The sequence below is a fragment of the Saccopteryx leptura genome, chromosome 6, assembly GCF_036850995.1.
Source record: "Saccopteryx leptura isolate mSacLep1 chromosome 6, mSacLep1_pri_phased_curated, whole genome shotgun sequence".
Classification (NCBI taxonomy): Eukaryota; Metazoa; Chordata; class Mammalia; order Chiroptera; family Emballonuridae; genus Saccopteryx; species Saccopteryx leptura.
In genome coordinates this window covers 163,061,597-163,084,115 of record NC_089508.1, presented here as the reverse complement: position 1 = coordinate 163,084,115, position 22,519 = coordinate 163,061,597, and the positions used below count along the sequence as shown (strand labels likewise).

Below are 22,519 nucleotides of genomic sequence, written 5' to 3'. Positions count from 1 at the left end.
CTTCCACTTGATTTACTGCATGATACCACTTGGATATCACTTAAAAAATATAGTAAAAAAAAAATGTTCCCTCAAAAACTTGCCAGTCTTTCCATTGAAAGTATATTTAACATTCTGCTTGAGTATATATTTATACTTCCTAGAATTACTTAAATATTAAAAAATCTTCCTTATCTGTGAAGACAAAAGGGTCCAGGAAATTAATAATTCTATAACTTGACACTTTACATGTAAAGCATAAACCCCAAATATATTTAATTCGGGAGTAAGTCATATGTGGGACTCACAGTATGTTTTTGTGTGTCAATGTAGAAAAAAAATGTGGGTTAGTGGTAATATAAAGAATAGCTTGAAAAGCAATAAGAAATTACTAGAAAATATAAAGTCAACTGAAATTAATTTGCTTCCTAGTATTCAAAGTAGTAGTAAGGACATAAGACCAAATCTATTTCTGATATAATCTGATATAATCATTAAAATATATTTACCATTCACTTACTTTTTTAAAGATTCTCACTATCTCTAATGTTATGACATTCTCCTTCTCATTCAGAACATCCAAACACTAAAGAATTTAAACACTAATCAATTTTCAAGACTACTTACCTAACTGACAATAACTTAAAAATTTTAATACACAATGGTAAGAAGAAAAATTATAATAAAGGTGTCAAAATATTATACTTAACATTACATTATTACACCTTCTGTTATAGAACCATGATTAATGTGAACTATGAAACTACGTTATAAGTAAATTTACTTTGAAAAAAGTAAATATTAAGTATTTGACAGCCACACTGACAGTGTGGTGTTTACAGAGTATACATAGTAATTATATGCACAGAATATTTTCAGTATATATTTAAATATTTTTAAAAAAACACTACGTGGAGAAAATGTCATTAACACTATCATATGCTTCTCTTAGTTTATAACTTTTATATAAATATAAAGGTATTTCAGGAGAAAACAAAACTCTTGACATCTGACCCACCTTCATATCTGTTAGATTATACAGGGTGGGTCAAAAGTAGGTTTACAGTTGTTTATATGAAAAGTAATATAATAATACAAACATAAACTCTGTTTCACATGCTCACAACTGTTAACCCTCTTTTTCTCCACCCTGTAGTAAGTCTTTGAATTATCTTTTGTATGTGTCTTTAATTACTCAACTCTTTTTATAAAAGTTACTTTCTAAACAATTTTTTTTCAGGAGAGACAGAAAGAAGAACAGACAGGAAGGGAGAGAAATGAGAAGCATCAACTCATAGTTGAGGCACTTTAGTTGTTCATTGATTGCTTTCTCATATGTGACTTGATGGTCCAGCCAAGCCAGTGACCCCTTGGTCAAGCCAGCGACCTTCAGCTCAAGCCAGCAACCTTCAGCTCAAGCCAGCAACTATGGGCTTCAAGCCAGTTACTTTGAGCTCGTGTCTATGATCCAACATTTAAGCTGGCAACCCTGTGCTCAAACTAGTGAGCCTTGTGAGCCCATGCTCAAGCCAGCAACCTCAGGGTTTCCAACCTGAGTCCTCAGCCTCCCGGGTAAACAATCTATCCACTGTGTCACACCTGGTCAGGCTACTCTCTAGTCTTAATTCTATAGATGATTCCACAGATAAAGAAAAATTTAAAATCTTTTTTCAAGCCATTCTTTCAATCAAATATTATAGCTTACTTTATTGACTAAAGTTTTCACTAGCTAGTTTCTCTGGAAATTTCAATTATATTTAAACCCTACTGCAGAAATAAAACTCATTCATTAACAATCAATTTAGGTTAATAAAACCAGGTAGTGTTCGGAGGTATCTCTTTTTAATTTACTGGGAAGCATTTAGGAAGATTTTATGCTAGCAAATTTAATTTTGCATTTTTAAAGTCTAGATGTCCTTTATTTCCAACAAAACCAAAATAAAATTTTAATAAGCTATATATTCTCTCCTATCTGTAGAAAATTAAATAAGTTTACCCATACTACTGAGAAATAACAGGTGAAATTGAAGCAGTCTTTTACAGATTTTATAAACAATTTATGCAGCTGCATCAAATATGACTAAAAAATTTAATTCTGTAAGGAAAATCATTTCCTCTATTAAAGCTCATTGTGTATATTATACATATCTTTACATTACTTTTATAAAAGTTCAACTTTTCTATAAAATATTGAGCTAAAATATTTATATTATATATCCATTCTGAAGAGAAAATCTAAGAGTAATACTAAAGTATCTCTGGGAGAATAAGTTCAATTAAGCATAGTTTTTACTCACAATCCCATTGCCTTCATTAGTGTCAAATGATATCACTTAATAGTGGAAAGAAAAAATGGAGCTAAACTCTAGAACTTTAGGGGTTATCTATGTATTCACATTAATATCCATGTGGTCTTAGGCAAGATTTTTATGTCTCTGAGCCACAGTTTATTCATCATTAAATTAAGGGGAATTACAATCTTTTACATCATATTCAGTTTTTAAATTCTAGGTCAAGAGAATGGAACTTAGTAAGGTATAAAATTCCAATACCATTAGCCAGTATTCAGGGTAAAAAAAAAAAGTAGAGTAATTAAATAGTAATAAATTTCAATAAGTTTGTTTTTTATTATTTCAATTGTGGAAAGGAAGGAAGCCTTTAAAATAAAAATAAAAATAAAATCCTTATTCTACTGATTGTACAGGGACTACAAAATCAAACTGAGGAGTAAAAGAGATAAAAATAAAATAATTGGAAGATTTGTAAAGATAAACATCACTGTAGTAGATAAAAAAAGAAAATCATTATCTTAAGTCTTTCCATAAATTCCTGATATTTGTAAGTTCCTTATCAATATCTGGAGGAATATAACTACATCTAGAACAACTGCAACTTTCATAAATGATATCAAGAATTCAATACAATATCATCTGGCTAACTGAGCAAAAAGATCATGAGAAAAAAATGAACAGTAAAAAAGGTATGCAGATGATTTATTACAGTGATCCAGCAGGTCAAAAATAAAGTGTGATTAATGTATTGAAATAAATGCATAATAAGTAAAAAGAATTTTCACCACAGAGCTGTAATCTATTTCTAACAGGAAAATTACAATTGTAAAGCTAAAAGTGTCATAATTGAAGTTTAGGTTCAATGGTAATTTTAATGGGAGGCTGAACTAAGAAGAAGAAAAAACGCTGAAGATTGGTCCAAAAAAAAAAATCCAGCATGTAACAAAAAGATCAAATGTGATTTCAAAAAGAACATATAGGGCACAGAGAGATAAGATATATGGGGGGGGATGTAACCCACATGTCCCCTGAGTTACAGAAGAGAAGAAAAAAGAAACCAAACATGAAGCAGGAGCAATATTTGAAGGCAGACTGCTGAAGTCTTTTCTATACTGTTGAAAAACATAAAACCACATATTCAAGAAGCTTTAAAAAGTGCAAGCAAGATAAAATCAAAGAAAGCTAAAACTGAGTATATAATAAAGGTATTGAAAAATCAAAAACAAAGAAAACCTGTTTTAAAAAAACAGCTGGAGAAAAAAATGCACACTGCCTGAGCAATAAACTTGACAGCTATCTTTTCAAAAGAAGACCATGAAATGTCATCTTGAAAGTGCTAGGGGGAGGCCCTGGCCGGTTGGCTCAGCGGTAGAGCATCGGCCTGGCATGCAGGGGACCCGGGTTCGATTCCCAGCCAGGGCACATGGGAGAAGCGCCCATTTGCTTCTCCACCCCTCCCCCTCTCCTTCCTCTCTGTCTCTCTCTTCCCCTCCAGCAGCCAGGGCTCCATTGGAGCGGGGATGGCCCAGGCGCTGGGGATGGCTCCTTGGCTTCTGCCCCAGGCGCTAGAGTGGCTCTGGTCTCGGCAGAGCGATGCCCCGGAGGGGCAGAGCATCACCCCCTGGTGGGCAGAGCATCGCCCCTGGTGGGTGTGCTAGGTGGATCCCGGTGGGGCGCATGCAGGAGTCTGTCTGGCTGTCTCTCCCCATTTCCAGCTTCAGAAAAATACAAAAAAAAAAAAGAAAAAGAAAAAAAAAGAAAGTGCTAGGGGGAAAAAAACTTCCAACTCAGCAAAACTATTCTTCAAAAGTGATGGTGAAATAAGCATATTTGTGATATTAACAAAATTTAAAGAATTCTTTACCACCAGAAATATTAATGGTATTAATATTCTATGTAATACAGTACCAGTGGTACCACCTGATGCCATAAAACACACAAAAAATATAAAAAGTATAAAAACTGGAAAGGGAAAAATATAACCATCATTATTATCTGCTAACAAAATGATTGTTTATATTGAAAAATACAAAGCATCTATAGATAAATTACTAGAATTAATAACATGTTGAAATAAAACAGAAATACAACACATATTTATATGTATCATTATTAAACAGAAATAAAATTTTAACTTAAAGCTGATATTTATAATGATCACAAATTGCAAATACCTAAGACTAAAATGAAAGATGTATTTCCGTACATCTACATAAAACCTCTACATAAAAAATTGTAAAATACTAACAAACATTAGGTTATTTAAATAAATAGACCATATTCATGAACTGATGACTCATTATTGTAAAGATGCCAAGTAGCTTCCTATTTCTCAGTACTAGATTCAATGTACAACAAATAAAAAATTTACCAAGTTGTTTTTTATGGAATTTATGTACAAATTTGGGTGGAAATGAAAGAAGCAACATGGTATTGATGAGGGAGAAAAGTTAAATAGGTTAGATCAGAAAAACACAATCCCTATATAATGAACAATTGTTTAGTAAAAATTTGTGGAACTTATTTTTTTTTAAGTGATCTTGGTCCAGTTGAATGTCTTTGGGGAAAAATTAATCTCAATCCCAAGTGACAGAGTATAAAGGTGCAAAATCAATAAAGGAGCTATGTCCAGAATGTAATAAAATTATAAAAAATAATAGAAAATATACCTTCATTTGGCAGTCATATGTCCACATTACAGTGGCTTCATATTCCAGATCTATAGTAACCTCTGTCAGAACAGGAGAGGCTGCTAAGCATGCTATAGCTCATGGTCTGTAAGCATTGTTCTATTATTGGATTTCCTAAACTGGCTTAACTGAAAATGCTCCTGCATATGGAGCAAAAGCATTTACTGTATTTTGTCATGCTTACAATCCTTAAAGTTAAGGTATTATTAAAGTGTACTCAGCAAACATTTTAAGGTCAATTAAAAAAAAAAAACAATTTAAAAGGGGGTAGTCATATCCTGGAACTCCTACGGGTCTAACATATCATGCTTTTTACTTAAAAAAAAATTTTTTTTTTACATTTATTTTGAATGCTGATGAACAGGAGACACCAAATCTTTTTCGCCTGCAAACTACTACCTTCTTTATTAGATCCAGCTAATACACTGTTTTGTCTTTTTCCAAATAGCTCCAGCTATATGGAAAAGATTTATATAGGCGGATGGGGATCCTCAAACCCCTCAGCGAGATCTTCTGAGCATGGCTTTTAAGATACCTAGAGGCAGAAAAAGCCCAATAGAGATCAGGGGAACTACCAGCTTTTAGGATATGCCCTTAAAGGCTCCAATGCCCCAAAGGGATCTCATAGGATGCCATTTGGGTCCTGCTTCAATAGTGGAAAGGAAGGTCACTGAGCTAAAGCCTGCCAGGCTTACATGCCTCTGCTGTGAGGAAACAGGGACACTGGAAGGTAGGCTTCCCCCTCGCTCCTCTAAGGGAGGGTTCAGTCTCTTCCAGCCCTGCTCCAGCCACCTATGACCTAACCTTGCCCAGAAAGCTGGGGTTTGCCACTGAAGGATGAAGGTGCCCAGGGCCATTGGCCCCATCTACGACACTGTGGACGAGCCCAGGGTATTTCTTCCAAGAAGCAGGTAAACTGATCTCATTTGCACAAGGGCCACTTAACTATGTTTTGCCTGAATAGTCAGGTTTTTTATTCTTCCCTCAAAGATCTCTGTTGTGGGTGTTGATAGTCCTATGTTCTGCTGCTTTGCTTAATATATAGTGTTTCCTTTATCCCTCCTATCTCCATGCCCCATTCATATTTCAGGCTGGGACCTACTCCTAATTTAGAGCTCTCTTTCCCCCTTTTGCCAATTTCTATTATGAATCTACCTTTGCCACCCAGCTTAGTGTATCCCAAGGTTCTCTTTACCATGCCACAGTCGCAGAGCTCCAGGGAAAAGCTACCTGGTCTCATCTCTCCAGGCAGAGGAGAACAGAAGCTCCATATCCACACATGCTGCAAATGGCTTCTCCAGTTTACCTGAATCATTACCAGCTAGAAGCAGCGGTCACTGGGACTTGGACATGAGCTGCAAAGTATAGAATGGCGACAACAATTCCAGTGCCATGCGGACTTTTCCTGGATGTGGACTTTTCCTGGACTCCTGCTCCCTGTGACAGATCCTAACGGACTGAACTGTGGTTGGGTTGCATTTTTCAGGGATTTGACATGGTGATGGGGCCAACTTGGACTTGGTGAACATGTTAAGGACACTACTCTTTTATGGATTCTTGCTGTATGGGCCAAGAGTTTGCTTAAAGGCTTTTAATCACTGTAAAAAAAATAGAGGGCTGGATAAAGAAGATGGGGCACATGTACACCATGGTATACTGGTCAGCTAGAGGAAATGATGACATCGGATCACTTACAGCAGATTGGTGGAATCTTGATAATATTATGCGGAGTGAAATAAGCAAATCAGAAAAAAACAAGAACTGCAGGATTCCATACATTGGTGGGACATAAGGGTGGGACTGAGGGACATGGACAGGAGTGTGGTGGTTACGGGGGGTGGGGGGAGGGATGGAGGGGGGAGGGGTACAAGGAAAACTGGATAGAGGGTGACGGAGGACGATCTCTCTTTGGGTGATGGGTATGCAACAGAACTAAATGACAAAATAACCTGGAAATGTTTTCTTTGAATATATGTACCCTGATTTATTGATGTCACCCCATTTAAATAAAAATTTATTTATAAAAAAATAATAATAGAAAATGCAACAGAATAGAAAAATAGGTAGAAATTGTGAACAGCTGTTGCACAAAATAGTATTTTAAAATGTTCAATAATTCAGGAAGGTGCTCAATCCCATTTAAACATCAAGAGATATTAAATGGGAATACCTAACACACAGCAAAATAGTAACCATTTAAATAATCAGTTACTGCCTCCTGACCAGGTGGTGGTGCAGTGGATAGAATGTCAGACTGGGACACGGAAGACCCAGGTTCAAAACCCTGAGGTCGCCAACTTGAGCACGGCTCATCTGGTTTGAGCAAGGCTCACCAGCTTGATCCCAGCAACAGCTTAAGCAAGGGGTTACTCGGTCTGCTGTAGCCCCCTGGTCAAGGCACTAATAAGAAAGCAATCAATGAACAACTAAGGTGCTGTAAGGAAGAATTGATGCTTCTCATCTCTCTCCCTTCCTGTCTATCTGTCCCTATCTGTCCTTCTCTCTGTCTCTCTCTGTCTCTGTCACACAAAAAAATAAATAATCAGACAGTGCCTAGTTTGGGGGATATGTAGAACAGTAGGAAGTCTCATACACTCTAGCACCAGTGTAAACAGGTAAATGCATTTTAAAAATTGTTTGGCATTATCTATTAAAGGTGAAGATGTGTACACATTCTGTGTTTCACTAATCACATAAAAAATGAGAAAAGTGTTTATGTAGGCACTAATTTTAACGAATATATTTATGGCATCCCTACTTAAAATAGGTATGAACTGACTGGTGGTGGCACAGTGGAGAGAGCATTGACCAGGAGTGCTGAGGTCACCGGTTGCCTGGTCAGGGCACATGTAAGAAGTAACTACAAGTTGATGCTTCTCACTCCACCCCACCTCTCTCTCTCCTCTGTCTCTAAAATCAATAAATAATATCTTTAAAAATTAAAATAGGCATAAAGATAAACAATTCCAAATCCTTAACAGTGGGGTGAAATAACTCATAGTATATTCATAAAATAAACTACAAGAGATAAAATAAATGAACCTTAATATGGCAATATGGATGATTTCACAAAATGATGAATGATAAATATGAAGAACACACAAGCATATGCACACACATAATACACGTTGTGCACTTCTCTTTATTTTTAATTTTTTCTTTATTGAGTGGTTGATTTTAGAGAGAAAGGGAGAGAGACAGAAACACGGATTTGTTGTTCCACTATTTATGCAATTCTTGGTTGACTCTTGTATGTGCCCTGACTGGGGATTGAACCTGCAACCTTGGCTTATTGGGAGAATAGTCTAGCCAACTGAACCACCCAGGTAGGGCTGTGCAATTTCATTTAAATAAAGTTCAGGAAACTGGTCAAAAGTAACCAAAGTTATAAAGCTAAAACCAATTTTTCAATTGAGAAACAAAAAAGGAAAAGTGTTTGGAAGATGCATTTGAGTGGCTTCTGGAATGGAAGCTTTCACTTTCAAATAATTGATTGACCAACATTATTCTGTGCACATTTCAAATATGGGCAATAACAAGAAAATGATCTCCAAAAAATTTATTACGCCTTATAATAAATAGGTGAAGATAGTAGACACAAAGTTTATAACTATAGTTACATCTATGCATTGAATAATAAAGATTAAAAATGAAACATATATTGCCTTGTGTCCTGTAATTCTGTAATGTTTTAGCTTAAATGCCTAAGAAAAAGTAAAGAAATTTAAGTCAGAGAAATTTGATTCTGAAAAATCTTTTAAACTAAGAAGAGATTGATAAAATAAAAGAAAACTTCAGATTAAATTATTCGAAATAAATAAAGGATATTTATAAACTAACCTTTGAAAGGGAATCCCCTGTTGCTGGCTGCTGATCTTCTCGGTCCCCAGAGTCTGGTACACTAGGACTAAAAGCCATGAGGTCGGTCTTGGATGGCCCCTCCCCAGAGCACACCCTCTGTTGCCTCTGCTGCGTGTACGACCAGCTCCCCACCGCGCTGGAGCACACCAGCGTGGGCTTCCCCGGCGCGCATGCGCTCTCGGTGGGCGGCGCCGAGCACCGCAGCGCCGTGTAGAGCAGCAGCGTGAGCACCAACAGGCTGGACACCGCGCAGATGGCGACGATCAGGTACACGTTCACGTCCACTAGCGCGCTCTCTGCCCTCACGACGCCCACCGACGCCTGCGACAGAGTCTTTGGCGCCTGGGCGCTCTCCACCAGCGACAGCAGCACCATGGCTGTGGCTGTCAGCGGCGGCTCACCATGGTCCTTCACCAGAACCAGCAGGCGCTGGCGCGGCGCGTCCGGCTCGTCCAGGGCGCGCGTCGTGCTGATCTCACCCGTGTACAGCCCCACGCGGAACGGGCTGCGAGTACCACCGGCCATCGACTGCAGCTCATAAGACAGCCACGCGTTGTAGCCAGAGTCCGCGTCCACCGCGCGCACCTTCGCCACCACCTGGCCCGCGCCCACCGACCGAGACACCAGCTCGCTCACCGCGCCGCTCTCGCCGTCCGCCCCAGGAGACAGCACCGCGGGTGCGTTGTCGTTCTCGTCCAGCACGAACACCTGCAGCGTCACGTTGCTGCCCAGAGGCGGCACGCCCGCGTCGCGCGCGCTCACCTGGAACTGCAGCAGCTCCAGCTCCTCGTGGTCCAGAGGCTGCAGCGCGTACACCTTGCCGCTGTCCGCGTGCACCGACACGTAGCTCGACAGCGCACGCTCGCCCACCCGCCGCTCCACCAGCGAGTAGGACACCAGCGCGTTCTCCTGCGAGTCCAAGTCTTGCGCGGACACCGTGAAGATGTGGCAGCCTGGCGGGTTGTTCTCCTTCACGAACACCGTGTACTCGGGCTGCGCGAACGTTGGTGCGTTGTCGTTCACATCGGCCACCTCCACCGACACACTGGCGGTGGCTGATAGCGAAGGTGAGCCGCCATCCCGCGCGGTCACTACTACAGCATATTCGGACACGCTCTCGCGGTCCAGAGCGCTGTCCAGCACCAGCGAATAGTAATTTTTGAAAGTAGACACCAGCTTGAAGGGAACGTGGGATGACAGGGTGCAGGTCACCTGCCCATTGACACCAGAGTCGCGGTCGGACACTCGAATCAGGGCGATGACAGTTCCCACTGAAGCATCTTCTTTGATTGGGAGTGATAAGGACTTGAATTCCATTATTGGGACATTATCGTTGGTGTCTTCAACTTCCACCATAACTGTACAGTGGCCAGAGAGTGGAAGTTGTCCCTTATCAATGCCCTCTACAAGAATTTCATAAGATTTACTTTCTTCAAAATCGATATATCCCTTTACCACAATTTCTCCAATAACTGGATCTATGTGAAACTTGGATTTTACATTTGGTAAAATATCCGTTGAGAATGAATAAATAATATCTCCATTCAAACCTTCGTCTAAATCTGAGGCATTAAGTTTAATTACCAACGTCCCATTAGGAACATTTTCTGGTAATTTCACCACATAGAGAGTTCTATCGAAAGCTGGGGCGTTGTCATTGGCGTCCAGCACTGTGATGTGTAACTGAACGGTACCAGTCAGCTCAGGTTTGCCGCCATCAGTGGCCGTGAGCACTAAAAAAATCTCTGGAGCTTCTTCCCTGTCTAGGAGTTTCCTTAATACAAGTCCAAGACGTTTTGCCCGCTCATCTTCGGATGGTTTTTTCAGCGAGAAATACTCATTGGGGCTCAGTCTGTAAGTCAGCAGAGCATTTTCCCCGATATCTGCATCGGATGCGCCCTCTAGTGGAAACTGAGAGTCAAGCGGCCTCGATTCTGCGATAAACAGATTCTTTTGTGTTCCTGGGAAGACAGGCGGGCTGTCATTAATATCCTTCACCTCCACCTCCACATGGAAAACCTGCAGCGGCCTCTCCACGATCACTTCCAGGTGGATGCTGCACTCCACACTCCGCCCGCACAGCTCCTCGCGGTCGATACGAGAATTCACAAACAAAATGCCATTCTGCAGATTTACCTCCAGAAGGTCCCCGCGTTCTTTGGACGCCACCCGGAACAGGCGCGGCACCAGCTCCGCCAGCTCCAGCCCCAGGTCCTGCGCGATGCGACCCACGAAGGTGCCGTGTTTGGCCTCCTCCGGGACCGAGTAGTGGACCTGGCCGTTCCCCATCTTCCAGGCTGCGAGGAGCAGAAGAGAGAGCAGTAGACGCCGAGATTCCTGGCCTCTTCCCCAGGAAAACTCCATCACAAGCCTACAGTACTTATTCTCATTAAGGGATATTATTTTAGAATCAAAAGATATCTTCTGACTGTTCAGTCCAGTGTCGCTGCATCCTCCATATTTCAGCATCTGGATAGAGGATGCAGCTTCTTTACAATAATAATAGAATGAACTTTTTTTTCTTCCGTTCTCCATCAGATCATTTTATGGTATAGAGCGACATCATGTGGCTCCAAATGTAAGTAACGGACTCCGGAAATCCATGCTCTAAGCTGCTAAATCTTATTTCTTTCAGTCATCCTGCATACTTTAATGCTGTTGGATAACAGAATCATATTTTGTTATATCTGAGGTACACGTTTTGTATGACCTTAGGTACACCACAGGAGCAGCTTTTAGTTCTGTAGAAATTCTTTCTTCATACAGGTGATAAGTATTTACAGAGACTCAACTGTAGTTACATACACTTTGTAAACATACAATTGTAAAGCGATGGTTAGAAGGACTCTTGTGTTCCTAAGAATGCAGGAAGGCTGCTATTAATGATGACACACTCTTCATCTTTAAATTTCATATTTTAGATGTTGAGTCTTTAGAGAACCCATCTATAGGGAACCTTTGATTCCAGGAATAAGTTATTGAAACAGAATTTTGAAAATGTTCAAAAAAGGAAGCAAAGTCCACATTTAATTGAAAGTCTTCCTTAAATCATCTAAAGGCTGACGGTGCAAGAAAGCTTTAACAAAGAAGTAGGATGCTATGGTATATAATTCGTGCAAAAAAAGTATTCCAAAGAATATTATTCACTGGAGCCCATTTACTTCTCATAATCAAGACTAGTAATTACATTTAGTTTCATGTTTTATAAATATTTGCTCATTCTCCAGTGTCTAATATGCCCAAACTTCTATTTTCTCCTATATTGCTCATCTGTTTTAGCCAAAGTGGTCACTTTCTTGCTTCCAACAAAACTTCTCACTAAACAAACATACTCATTTTGTCCCTTGCTTAAATAATATCCACCACTTCCAAACTCTTAGCAAAGCCATTTTCCCTATTTTATAATCATATAAAACTTCCTTGACTGATGAAGAATTTCAAGATTAAACCAGTGGGGCAGACATCTTTAATTTCTTTTATATGCTATAGCATCCAGATTGGATCACTTGTGTCATGTATTACATTAATTTCTCTTTTTGGGGCATTTTGGTATGTATGTCTAATCTTTTTTTGAAATATAAACTTTTAAAAAGAATAGTTAATTCTCAATAGTCTAATAGCTTAGACCACTTATGTAGTATTTGCCGACTATGTACCTTAATATTAGAACAGTTTGGTTCTCTTCAATTGACTAATAAAATGCATTGAGTTAGGGTGATCACATAGCTAGTTAGGAAAATATGATGTCTCAGCAGTCTCTATAATTTTCCAGAGGTATGAAAATGTTATCCTTAGACATTACCTTAATTAAAACATTAATTTCCATATTGAAAACCTGGAATTTAGCTTGGTTTTTATTCCAGTTCTTGGTAATTATGATCCTTGATACATCTGAGTTTTAACAGTTGATGAATAAGCCTCAGTTAATACAGCACAATATAATTTCCTGACATAAGGAAACTCAATATAGAAGGAAATGTTGGAAGCCATTTTTAGATTTTCTTTGCCTCTTATGTTCATAAACCTCTCTCCCCCATGGTTGTCTAGGACCAAAAAAAATCAGTGTAGTGAAAGTAGCTTTAGTCTCCAATTCTGTGAAGAGCTACACCCACAATTTTTTCTGAATTAAAACATAATCAGAATGGTTTCACTGTTTGAGTACCTAAACTGCAGACTTGTACAAAGTGATTGTAGATGTTAAACACACTGGAAGAAAGTGTGAAAAGGACCCCTTGTTCATGTATTTTATAAAATAATTAAATGCATAGATGAGAATACAACAGAATAGAAAGGATATTTATTCAGAAACTATTCAGTATTCACCTGACATAGCAACAATATGTTTCTAATGAGAAAAACTCAAAAGTCTTTAAAATGTCTTATTAGCTGAGAACTTCTTAGTCAATAGTTTGAAAAGAAGAGCTAGATTTGAAGACTGAAGTCTCATATCCTGGTAGACAAGAACTTTGCATGGCCATATTATTTGTAATAGTATGAAAAGAGGCATGATAAAATAAATAGTGAACTGAGACTGGAAATACTGTGGCTAATACTGACTAGACAGGGAGCAGCAAAGGATAGTGCCAGAAAAGTGAAATTAAAAGGAGAAAGGGAAGGATGATCTCTCACTGTTTTATATGTTAGCCTCCCCACAATGTCACTGAGTATTAAACAAGGTTTCAGCACAGAAGCTTGAACAAAGAAGTAGAAAGTTATAGTATATAACTTGCGTGGAAAGTATTTCTTATAATTGTATACACTGAAATCCATTCACCTCCTGTGAGCAAGGTTGGTGTTCTCATTTTGTCTTTTATGGTTTAGAAATACCAGACTGTCCTCCAGTCTCTAATATGTCCAAGCTTTGGCTTCTGGTGGCAAGGAAACTTGAATGGCAGCCAAACTATTGACTAGGGAAAATGACCAAATATCAAATAGAAAAATGACTGAAAAAAATAATCTCGCTTCAATTTTATCTGGTGCAAGATATTTGGAGTTTTGTATTTCCTACATGACACACATTAATAAACAGGTTGACATTCAGAGGAGGACTACCAGTAATGACTTTGACTTATTGAACTTTTGGGGCATTAGCATCCTAAATACTGTATGCAAGAGATCTTAACGATTAATAAGTTTTTTAGTACAATAGTTTTAAAATTACATATAAGTATTACTTTCAACAAATTGTTCAGATGGAAAATAATACTTTCCAACTAGATTAATAATATTCTTTGAAAAATAATATCTTCCAAATGGTGATATTAAAGAAGTGTTGCAATTTTACTTCCTTTTGAATTGTAATGCTTACTATTAAAAGTAGTGAGAAAATGAAGAAGAACAAAGAAACAATTCTAAACACAATAAAATTATTCTGTTTATACCTTTTTACTCAGTTGGGAAACTAGCAACAATACACATATTGCCAAATGTGATCACAAGGACTGAAATAAATCATGTTCAAGTAGGAAAAAAGAACTGAGACTACAGAAAAATGAATAAGTGAGCAATAAAAGCTTCATAAGAGATAACAAGTTTCATAAGTAATATTGAAACTGAAGATATAAGAACATAATAAAAAAGGGAGTGGTAAGCATTTAACGTGGATTCATAAAGTGAGCCAGTGACATTTGGACTAAAATCTAGTAGAAACTCCAAGTGAAAATTGGCAAAGCTATTGAGGCATTGTGCAAGGATTAGCACACTATATTTAGAGTTGAATATTCTAAACAATGCAATTCACCCAGGAAAATATATCTATTTCCTACCCAGACATTTAATCATTTAATGATAAAATAGTGCTACTATTTCACCTAGACACACACACACACACACACAAATCCTGCAAGTGTGCTTCTCACTTCTTAGTGCTGATACTGTTCAAAAACATTAGTCACAAGATTTTCAAAAATTTCAACCACAAAACCCAGACCTGGAAAACTCTAATTACCAAAAACATAAAATAATTAATTGAGAATGCTTCCAAAGCAGTAAAAACATTGAGGAATAAATGAAAAATAATCATTGAAAGAATTTTAAAAATTACTCACTTTGGCAGAAATATCAGCCTCCACATTCAGGGGTTCTTCTCTATCCCCACTAAACGGACCAGCTGGAAGGCTAGGACTAAAAGCCATGAGGTCTGTCTTGGGGGGGGTCTCCCCAGAGCACACCCTCTGCCGCCTCTGCTGTGAGCACGACCAGCTCCCCACCGCAGTGGAGCACACCAGCGTGGCCTTCCCTGGCGCGCATGCGCTCTCGGTGGGCGGCGCCGAACACCGCAGCGCCGTGTACAGCAGCAGCGTGAGCACCAACAGGCTGGACACCGCGCAGATGGCGATGATCAAGTACACGTTCACATCCACTAGCGTGCTTTCCGAATTCACAGCGCCCACCGATGCTTCCATTAGAGTTTTTGGCGCCTGGCTGCTCTCTACCAACGACAGCAACACAGTGGCCGTGGCCACCAGCGGCGGCTCTCCGTGGTCCTTCACCAGCACCAACAGGCGTTGGCGCAGCGCGTCCGCCTCGTCGAGGGCGCGCGTCGTGCTGATCTCACCCGTGTACAGCCCCACGCGGAACAGGCTGCGTCCACCACCCGCCACGGGCTGCAGCTCATAAGACAGCCACGCGTTGTAGCCAGAGTCCGCGTCCACCGCGCGCACCTTCGCCACCACCTGGCCCGCGCCCACCGACCGAGACACCAGCTCGCTCACCGCGCCACTCATACCGCCCGCCCCAGTCGGCAGCAGGGCAGGCGCATTGTCGTTCACGTCCAGCACGAACACCTGCAGCGTCACGTTGCTGCCCAGAGGCGGCACGCCCGCGTCGCGCGCGCTCACCTGGAACTGCAGCAGCTCCAGCTCCTCGTGGTCCAGAGGCTGCAGCGCGTACACCTTGCCGCTGTCCGCGTGCACCGACACGTAGCTCGACAGCGCACGCTCGCCCACCCGCCGCTCCACCAGCGAGTAGGACACCAGCGCGTTCTCCTGCGCGTCCACGTCCTGCGCGGACACCGTGAAGATATGGCAGCCTGGCGGGTTGTTCTCCTTCACAAACACCGTGTACTCGGGCTGCGCAAAAGCCGGCGCGTTGTCGTTCACGTCAGCCACCTCCAGGGACACACTAGCTGTGGCTGATAGTGAAGGCGAGCCCCAGTCCCGTGCAGTCACTACTAGGGCATAGTCCGAGACGCTCTCACGGTCCAGGGCGCTGTCCAGCACAAGCGAATAATAATTCTTGAAGGTAGATACCAGCTTGAAGGGAACGTGGGATGACAGGGTGCAGGTCACCTGCCCGTTGACACCAGAGTCACGGTCAGACACGCTAATCAGGGCGATAATAGTTCCTAGTGGAGCATCTTCTAATACAGGTAACAATAGTGATTTGATAACCAACTCAGGTACATTATCATTAGTGTCCAAAATTTCCACTAGAACAGTGCAGTGGTTTGCCATTGGGGGATTTCCTTTATCTCTCGCTTCTACCTGGATTTCATATAATTTAATTTCCTCGTAATCTAAATTACCCTTTATACTGATGTATCCATTAACTGGATCTAAGTGGAATTTTGACAAAGTATCTGCTGGTGTGTCTGTATTGAAAGAATATACAATTTCCTTATTTACTCCTTCATCCAAATCCGAGGCGTTAACAATCACTGCTAGGGTACCGTTTGGTGCGTTTTCGAATATTCTGACTTTGTAGACCGACCTCTCAAATTCTGGGGCGTTGTCGTTTACATCTAGAACTGTGATCATCAGTTGAGTAGTGCCAGTGAGCTCAGGTTTCCCACCATCAACTGCCATTATTAGTAAGTGATGCTCAGGAGTGTCCTCCCGGTTTAAAAGTTTTTTCAACACGAGTCCAAGGGATTTAATTTCTTCATCATTTTTTTTAACATCCAAGGTAAAATATTCATTGGAGTTAAGAATGTAGGTCAACAGCGAATTTGCTCCTATATCTGCATCTGAAGCGCCCTCTAACGGAATCCGAGAACCAAGTGGCCGGGATTCGTAAATAAACAATTTTTTTACAGCCACTGGGAAAACCGGCGGGTTGTCATTAATATCCTTCACCTCCACCTCCACATGGAAAACCTGCAGCGGCCTCTCCACAAGCACCTCCAGGTGGATGCTGCATTCTGCATTCCGCCCGCATAGTTCCTCTCGGTCGATACGAGAATTCACAAACAAAATGCCATTCTGCAGATTTACCTCCAGAATGTCCCCGCGTTCTTTGGACGTCATCCGGAACAGGCGCGGCACCAGCTCAGCCAGCTCCAGCCCCAGGTCCTGCGCGATGCGGCCCACGAAAGTGCCGTGATTGGCCTCCTCCAGGACCGAGTAGTGGACCTGACCGCTCCCCGCCTCCCAGATTGGGAGGAGCAGAAGCGAAAGCAGTAGTCGCTGGGCTTCTAGACTTTCTCTCCAGGAAAAAACCATTGCAACCCTTTTCCAAATATTTGGTCTCTTCCATCAATACAAAATTTAAAAAAACAATTTGAGTTTCTTATTCTTCATTTCTTAAATAAGCTTACCATACCCGCATACCCGTATTTCAGAAATGGTGAGCAAAAGTGGCATCTGTGTACGTGATGAACGCTGTATTATCTTTTGTGGTGAAAGACCTTGTGGTGGACAGCGACATCATGTGGCTAATTGTGCATTTTAAGTATTAAAATTCTTTTCCTTATACTTCATTTGAATTTTAGCAAATTTCTATTTTCATTGTAATTGCCTTCAAGTAGTCCTCCAAGTCTTTATATTTTATCAAAATATATCCTTAGATCATTTTATGCTAATTCATTTCAATTCTGCCAATCCATGATATAGAGTATAATATAATAAAATATTGATCACTGTTATTACAGCAATGGACATCTATTGGAAATATTCCCACTTAACAAGTATTATTGTATTTGTTTTAATGGGGTTATGTAATTATATAAATTTTCATAATAACTCTCTTAGATTAATATTAATATGTTTTACTTTATACAAACAAGGAAATAGAAACATATATAGGTTAAGTAACTTAAAAATAATATTAACTGGTAGTGTTTGGGTGGAATCTAAATATGAATGAAGAGAGATAATTTTAACCAGTTGGCCTCTAAGTCTATATTTTATAGAAAAATCAGGCCTTTGATATTTGTGACCATCAAAACATCAAGACATTGTGAATATGTGTGTATACATATCCATAAATACATGCATATTTACTTTTATATTATTTTGGCAATCATTAATCTCCAAATATGTTCACTTTATTATTTATTTGAAGAATGTTTATATGTCATTCTTGTGTCCTTTATCCAGCTATCCTTCTTAGCTGTCTTAATGTTCTTTATACAAAGACATAAAGATGCCAGAAGTCAGTCTTGTATAGTGCAGTTCCTTTTTAAATTTGTTTTTGCGGCATGATAACACTGTGTGATTTGGATATCTGTTACACTCACATCACATTAAATAAGAGTATATTAGTTTTTAACATTTCCACATCATTTATATGCTTGAATTTACCAATATATTCTAAATGGTAATTATGTATATAATTATCTTCACTCTGGATGAATTTCTGAATTCCAGTTTCTTAAAACATTCTTACTTGGAAGAATTGATTATTATTAGTTCATGATTAACTTCTCAACATATATGAGATGAGGCCATGAAATATTCTAAGATCTCTGTGATTTCAATGAGAGGCATGAGCTCTCTGAGCATATGAAAGTTGAGCAGAGAAAATCCATGTGAATTTAGAGAGGTAAGAGTATGTCCAAATTTTTGCTTATACTCAGACCCATTTTAAATAAAATCAAACATGTGAATTTAGTATTATGAGAAAAAATTTCAAACCAGCTTTTTCTTGTGTACTCATTGAATGTAAGCCAGGATTGCACCTTACTCATGTTTTATCATTCATATTTAAAATAGAATAAATTATCCATTAATGTTTTAATTAATAAATATTAATTGTTTTAATGGAATATCAATTGATGTTTTAATAAATAAATATTTTAAATTAAGTTTCTCAAGTAATATATGTTAACAGGTAAGTTACATTAATAATATTTGTTAATACCAAATTTACATAATTTCTAGCTGATTCCATTGTACAAGTTTATGAAAAAGAAGTATCTGACTTTTTTTTTTAATTTTTTTTAATTTTATTAATTCATTTTAGAGAGGGGAGAGAGAGAGAGAGAGAGAGAGAGGAAGAGAGGAGAGAGACGGGGGAGGAGCTAGAAGCATCAACTCCCATATGTGCCTTGACCAGGCAAGCCCAGGGTTTCGAACCGGCGACCTCAGCATTTCCAGGTCGACGCTTTATCCACTGCGCCACCACAGGTCAGGCCAAATATTCTGTATCTGACATTTTTTTTTAATTTTTTTTAAATATGAAAAAGAAGTAAACATTTAAGAATGAGAACTAGGCCCTGGCCGGTTGGCTCAGTGGTAGAGCGTCGGCCTGGCGTGCAGGAGTCCCAGGTTCGATTCCTGGCCAGGGCACACAGGAGAGGCGCCCATCTGCTTCTCCATCCCTCCCCCTCTCCTTCCTCTCTGTCTCTCTCTTCCCCTCCCGCAGCGGAGGCTCCATTGGAGCAAAGATGTTCCGGGCGCTGGGCATGGCTCCTTGGCCTCTGCCCCAGGCGCTAGAGTGGCTCTGGTCACAACAGAGCGACACCCCGGAGGGGCAGAGCATCGCCCCCTGGTGGGCAGAGCGTCGCCCCCTGGTGGGCGTGCCGGGTGGATCCCGGTCGGGTGCATGCGGGAGTCTGTCTGACTGTCTCTCCCCGTTTCCAGCTTCAGAAAAATACACACACACACACACACAAAAAAAAAAGAATAAGAACTAATTATAGAGAGTAACATGTTAGTTCTTTGATAAATCTTGAAAGTTAGCAAGTTTTTTTGTTTGTTTGTTTTTTACAGAGACAGAGAGAGTCAGAGAGAGGAATAGACAGGGACAGACAGACAGGAACGGAGAGAGATGAGAAATATCAATCATTAGTTTTTTGTTGCGCATTGCAACACCTTAGTTGTTCATTGACTGCTTTCTCATATGTGCCTTGACCGTGGGCCTTCAGCAGACCGAGTAACCCCTTGCTCGAGTCAGCGACCTTGGGTCCAAGCTGGTGAGCTTTTGCTCAAACCAGATGAGCCAACACTCAAGCTGGTGACCTCGGGGTCTCGAACCTGGGTCTTTGTCATCCCAGCCCGATGCTCTATTCACTGCACCACCACCTGGTCAGGCGAAAGGTAGCAAGTTTTAAAATGAGAGAACAACTTAAAATTTTAAAACGTCATGGACTTCATATTAATTGTAACCCTATTAATTGGCAACTTATTAAAATACCACACATTTCATGGCATTTAAACATGTACTAAGGCAACTTAAGAAAACTGAATAAAGAATAATAAACCCTAAAAACTTATATAGAAATAAATGATGACTCCTGATTTGGGCCAATGAATATAGGTTTTTTTGTTTGTTTTTTTAATTTAGCAAGAGAGACAGACAGGAAAGGAGAGAGATGAGAAGTATCAGCTCGTTGTATGAGAAGCATCAGCTCGTTGTTGTGGCATTGTAGTAGTTCATTGATTGCTTTTTCTTAAGTGCCTTGACCTGGGGGCTCCAGCCAAGCCAGTGACTCCTTGCTCAGGCCAGTGACCTTGGGCTCAAGCCAGAGACATTAGGCTTCAAGCCAGTGACCATAAGGTCATGTCTATAATCTCACACTCAAGCCAGAGACTCCTGCTCAAGCTGGTGAGCCCATGCTCAAACCAGCGACCTCAGGCTTTGAACCTGGGTCTTCAGAATCCCAGTTTGATGCTCCATCCACTGCGCCACTGCCTGCTCAGGCTGGGAATAGTTTTTAAAGCTTACCATTTATCTATAGTACAAATGTAGTAGCCAGATCTCCAGTAGGAAGGATTCCACCTGACCATTCATACATTGTACACACAAATCTTAAAGTAGTGATTAGCTATGATACTCTAGGTGGGATGACTCCTACAAAGAAAAAGCTTCTTCCTCATTTCTTTAAGCTATTTGTTTTTCTCTGTAAATTTATAAAGCCTCAGGTGAACTTTTCTGATTCCAGGGAAATATACACTCTGAATTTTGAGGCTTATTAATGCTAAGGAGCTAGTAAGCTTCCCATAAGAACAGACTATCCTTAAATGGAATTCAAAATCTTGCCACCTAACTCCTCAATTTCTGTAAGAAGATCCTGGATGGAAGTTGATATTCTGGCCTATATGTGAAGAGGCTATGGCTAAAATCACTTAGTGGAAATTATTTCTCTGATTCACCAATATCCATATCCATTTGTGGGGGGAAGATAGCAAACAATAGCAGAAGACAATTTGTAGTTATTTCATCTCAAGACATCTTCTTTTCGTTGAATTTTTTAAAAATTTAATTCCAAGTGTAAAATTTACTTGTCAGGTTTGGTGTTTAAATTACCCAAGACAGGAGTTTCCAATGAAAATATAGTAATCCATGCCTGACCTGTGGTGGCACAGTGGATAGAGTATTGGCCTGGAATGCTGAGGTCATTGGTTTGAAATCCTGGGCTTTCCCAGTCAAGGCACAAATGACAAGCAATCAATAAACAACTAGAGTGAAGCAACAACTATGAGAAGATACGTCTCAACTCCCCCTTCCTCTCTCTGTAATAAAATCAATAAATAAAATCTTATTAAGAAAAGAACAGGCCCTGGCCGGTTGGCTCAGTGGTAGAGCGTTGGCCTGGCGTGCAAGGGGTCCCGGGTTCGATTCCCGGCCAGGGCACACAGGAGAAGTGCCCATCTGCTTCTGCACCCCTCCCCCTCTTCTTCCTCTCTGTCTCTCTCTTCCCCTCCCGCAGCCGAGGCTCCATTGGAGCAAAGATGGCCCGGGCGCTGGGGATGGCTCCTTGGCCTCTGCCCCAGGCGCTAGAGTGGCTCTGGTCGCGACAGAGCGATGCCCCGGAGGGGCAGAGCGTCGCCCCCTGGTGGGCGTGCCGGGTGGATCCCGGTCCGGCGCATGCGGGAGTCTGTCTGACTGTCTCTCCCAGTTTCCAGCTTCGGGAAAAAAAAAATACAAAAAAAAAAAAAAAAGAAAAGAAAAGAACATGCCCTGGCCAGTTGGCTCAGCGGTAGAACGTCGGCCTGGCGTGCAGGAGTCTCGGGATCAATTCCCTGCCAGGGCACACAGGAGAAGCGCCCATCTGCTTCTCCACCACTCCCCCTCTCCTTCCTCTCTGTCTCTCTCTTCCCCTCCTGTAGCCAAGGCTCCATTGGAGCAAAGTTGGTCCGCGCTGAGGATGGCTCTGTGGCCTCTCTGCCTCAGGCGCTAGAATGGCTCTGATTGCGGCAGAGCGACGCCCCATGGGCAGAGCATCGCCCCCTGGTGGGCATGCCGGGTGGATCCCGGTCGGGCACATGCGGGAGTCTGACTGCCTCCCCATTTCCAACTTAAGAAAAATACAAAAAAAAAAAAAAAAAGAACATAAAGTGATCCAATACTTGTTCATTAGGAATATGTATGCTGCCAGGTGAAACTGAGTGAGCTCACAGTCATAGAAAACTTTATTCTAGGCACAGAATGTGGTGCCAAAGGAAGGTGATCAATCTCTACCAGGTGTCCCCAAACTACGGCCAGCGGGTGGCATGCGGCCCCCTGAGGCCATTTATCCGGCCCCGTCGCACTTTC

The 22,519-nt window shown here is 40.8% G+C and overlaps 1 protein-coding gene across 4 annotated transcripts in view; it reads right to left on the bottom strand.

Annotated features, from left to right (window-relative positions):
* The window catches only part of LOC136376626 (protocadherin alpha-4), a 282,610-nt gene that overhangs the window by 236,880 nt on the left and 23,211 nt on the right, over nucleotides 1-22,519 (bottom strand). The window contains exon 1 of one of the 4 annotated variants that reach the window (XM_066342813.1): nucleotides 14,869-17,391. The exons of 2 other annotated variants lie outside the window; for them this stretch is intronic. In XM_066342813.1, coding sequence (XP_066198910.1) covers nucleotides 14,869-17,262 — 2,394 coding nt within the window. In that variant the 5' untranslated portion in view covers nucleotides 17,263-17,391. Of the gene's footprint in view, nucleotides 1-8,800; nucleotides 11,262-14,868; nucleotides 17,392-22,519 lie in introns of those variants that run through there. One more of the 4 variants, XM_066342817.1, reaches the window with a different exon arrangement.